Source organism: Plasmodium vivax, genomic scaffold, assembly GCF_000002415.2.
Source record: "Plasmodium vivax scf_3799 genomic scaffold, whole genome shotgun sequence".
Taxonomy (NCBI): Eukaryota; Apicomplexa; class Aconoidasida; order Haemosporida; family Plasmodiidae; genus Plasmodium; species Plasmodium vivax.
This window is the reverse complement of record NW_001852429.1, coordinates 1-3,642: the sequence shown is the minus strand read 5'-3', so window position 1 is coordinate 3,642 and position 3,642 is coordinate 1. Positions and strand designations below refer to the sequence as shown.

The window sequence follows — 3,642 nt, the reverse complement described above, 5'->3', positions numbered from 1 at the left end:
AGAACACCTTATATAAGAGAATAATATTACATAAAAGAAGATCATATTTATTTATTACAATAATTTGTTCGCAACGTTTTCATTAAAAATAATAGATTAAAATGAATACTGATTTTTAATATGGTAAGCACGAATATATTAATCTGTTGCTTGCATCATAATAATTTAGTTATTAAGTTCCTTGCTGCATGTATAATTTTTTACATTTACGCAATAAAATGTAGATTCATAGCATATATTTAATATAGAAATACAATACAAACCCAAGTGCTATAAATAAATTTAACTATATTTCTATTCTTTGGTTCATTAAGAAAATTAATTACGCTTTTTTCTTTTATATTCCATATGTAAATTGATGTATATTACAATTTTAACTTAATATAATTCCACAGAATTTTATAACCACGAAAACACATAATGAAAAAGCACAATAATTAGAACATTTTGAAATATTTATGATAGGAAACATATTTCTTAATTAGAAAATCTTTTAAAGTATGCTACTTTGTATTTATATTTGGAAAATTATCTGCTGTTAGAACCCATTATTTTATCTTTTTAGTATTAGATGTGCAGTCAAGATTATTACAACTTTCCGTCAATTTCAGGTTTGATATAATTCTAGGTTTACATTTAAATGGATTATATGATAGTTATTAGTTTAATAATTCAGTTTCGTGTGAGAAACCTTATTAGGAATTAGTTAATTAGACGTTATTCCATTTAATATAAATATATTGTTTGCGCTTTTATTTATGTGCTACTTTTAAAATTAGAACTGAAAATAAATGCGATTTATAGTAATTATTTAATTTTTGTCTAATAAATTTCGATATTTCTATAGTGCTATAATGTAGTCTTCATTTTTATAGTTTCAATTTTAAGCATTTCATATGCTATGGTTGTATTTATGTAACTATTCTTTTAAAAAAGTTATGATTTTATTACACATTACATACATTTTTAATGTTTCCTTATTAGTTTTATTTTATTATGTATATGATAGAGCAAGAAAGTATGTGTAAAAAATAAAAGAAAAATGACAAAAGTTTGTAAAATTTTTCACATAAAGACAATAAATTAAGAATATTTTACAAACTAAAAATATGGTAAAATACAAAGAAAAGTTTGTTTACTATGCACTTATGTAAGTTGGTAATTATTAATATATGTATGCAATTATATTACAGTAATTATATTACGTAGTATATGAGTATGTAGTTTATCAGAATATTGGAGCATAGCATTATTATTGATGGAGCATGGTTATACTTAAGGAGTATAAACTTTTATTATGTATGATCCTTTTAAAATCGTTTTAGTGTTAACAAAGTTTATGATATAATTAGACGTACACATGTATTATTGTACTAATATATATATGTCCATAATCTACGTAGTAATGTATATAACATTGCTTAATCAGTAAATAAGTACGTATGATGTTATCTGTCATTCTGTTATAAGTAATAGATATGAATCGTAAATCAGTAGAATTATTGAGGTTTTTCTATAAATTTGAAAGAATAATGTACAATTCTTTAGGTTAAAATATTAAAGCAGAATTTCTGTTGTGTACCTATAAAAATTTTATAGTTTTTTATATTAAAAATAATACATCTCGGAATTGTATGATAGTAAAGGTGTTTATATATATTGTTAACACTATCAGTATGTTTGTCATGATTCTTACTCTTATCATGTCTTTCAAGTTTTTTATAATAATTCATAATATAGTATTTAATTTAACATATACTGATTATAAATAAAAATTCTGCTAATGTGATCCTAATTATATTGTAATTCTTTCTTACTATTTTTCTGTATTTTAATCATAATAAAATTACACAAAATTGTAAATAGTGTAATTATAAATGTTTACCTTTTTAATTATTGTAATTATTTTGAATTACATATTGAAGTATAGTGATTCTATTGTTTACTTATGTTATTCAAACAGTTACTGTAATACGCATATTCATTCTCTGTATCATAATTTTTATTTTTTAAGTGGATAATGATTTACTGATTATTAGTTAATTTTGCATTGAATGATAAGGAAAATTATAATGGGAATTTTCTGAATTAGAATCCATATATTCTGATGTTTTTTGCAGCCACTGTTCAGCTAAATGTTTATTAGTAGTTTGTCTTAAATTTTCCTTTTTACTTACTAAAGAACGGATGAACGGTCCAAGGGTTGTGTACTATTATAGAAAAATAAAGTGTTTAGAGTAGTTTTATCGATAAAAGTAAAGTTATGTTAGTAATTAATGTATGATAATATATTTAAAAATTATATTTTTTATACTTTATACAAAACTGTGGAAGTGAAAACAACTCCTAATGTTGACAATCCAGCATAGTATATAGGTTTTGAAGGTTTATCATTGGGTGAAGTTACAGCTGTTGGTAATGGAAGAGCTAATTCTATAGATTCAGAGAGACTATCTTTTAATTCATCGGGTCTACCTGCTGATACAGCCAGAATATTCATTGCTCCATGGTCATCTACATCTAATCCATCTCTGTCACCATCCAATGGGACAGGAATTGCATTTAAATCAGTGCCTGCACCTACTACTTGTTTAATACTTTCGCATTTTTCTATATCTTTTTTAGAATTGTCAACATCTACAATAGTTTCAGTTTTTTCATTGCATTTTGGAAACGTTTTAGGAATATTATATAGAGTGCAATCATCAGAAATGTGGTAATTATAATCATTAATGCCATTTTTCTTATCAATACAATTCATTCCCTCGATCAATTTATTATAATTATCTTGTGTATAGTCGGAAAACCCTTTACATATTTGTGCTTTATATTCATCGGATCTTGAAGATGATTGGAATAATCTTTTAAAATAATCTCTATTTATACAGTAAGACTTCAAATCTAAGCGCTTACTATATTCGGATATATTGTTTTCTTCGTGTTGTCTTTCACATTTATGATCAGGAGTCTGTCCTTCCATTAATGTGTTCCACAAATCCTCAAAGACTTGCCATTCATTCGTACTAACCTTAAATTTATCATATACATGTATTCTCTTTTGTTCATCTAACCAAAGATTTAAATATGTGCACAAATCAGTTAAAGTATTTTCACGTGTTGCAGTTAAAAATGTATAACCATATTCAAGGGAGCAACCGATGTTTTTTAATGTTTCATTGTTAGTTTGACCTATTGAATGTAAATAATTCTGAGTTTCTGCACAGGAATGTTTGTATTTCGCATTATTCATTYTATTAATTAACATATATAATTTAAATGATTTTATATAATCCTCCTAAATTTCAAAAGGACCAAAATAAAAATTACGTGTATTAACCAATGAAATAATATTAATATATGGCATAAATCGTATATTATTCATGGTAATTTTAAGAAAAAATAATTTAAAAAAATAATAAATAGTATTACGTATGACATTTTTTTAAAAATAATATATATAGAATATCTTTTAGATATATTTGAAAATATATTGCTTCCCCTTTTTTTTTATTTTCATATATGCCCCTTTATTGCGTTTATTGGTTATTATAAAATGGAATGATCATGATCAGAAACTTTAAACACATAACTAAAGATATTATGTTTCTAAGAATTTTATTAAGAAAAACTTGAAGGAAAAAC

At 24.0% G+C, this 3,642-nt stretch overlaps 1 protein-coding gene across 1 annotated transcript; it reads right to left on the bottom strand.

The window, feature by feature from the left end:
* Positions 1-2,038: 2,038 nt before the first annotated feature.
* On the bottom strand, positions 2,039-3,438 carry PVX_141260 (variable surface protein Vir17, putative; the record flags this gene model as incomplete). The annotated part of the gene is made up of 3 exons (XM_001612428.1): positions 2,039-2,210; positions 2,315-3,292; positions 3,430-3,438. 3 exons carry the CDS (start codon positions 3,436-3,438, stop codon positions 2,040-2,042), a joined length of 1,158 nt encoding a protein of 385 aa, XP_001612478.1. The 3' UTR covers position 2,039.
* Positions 3,439-3,642: the final 204 nt, after the last annotated feature.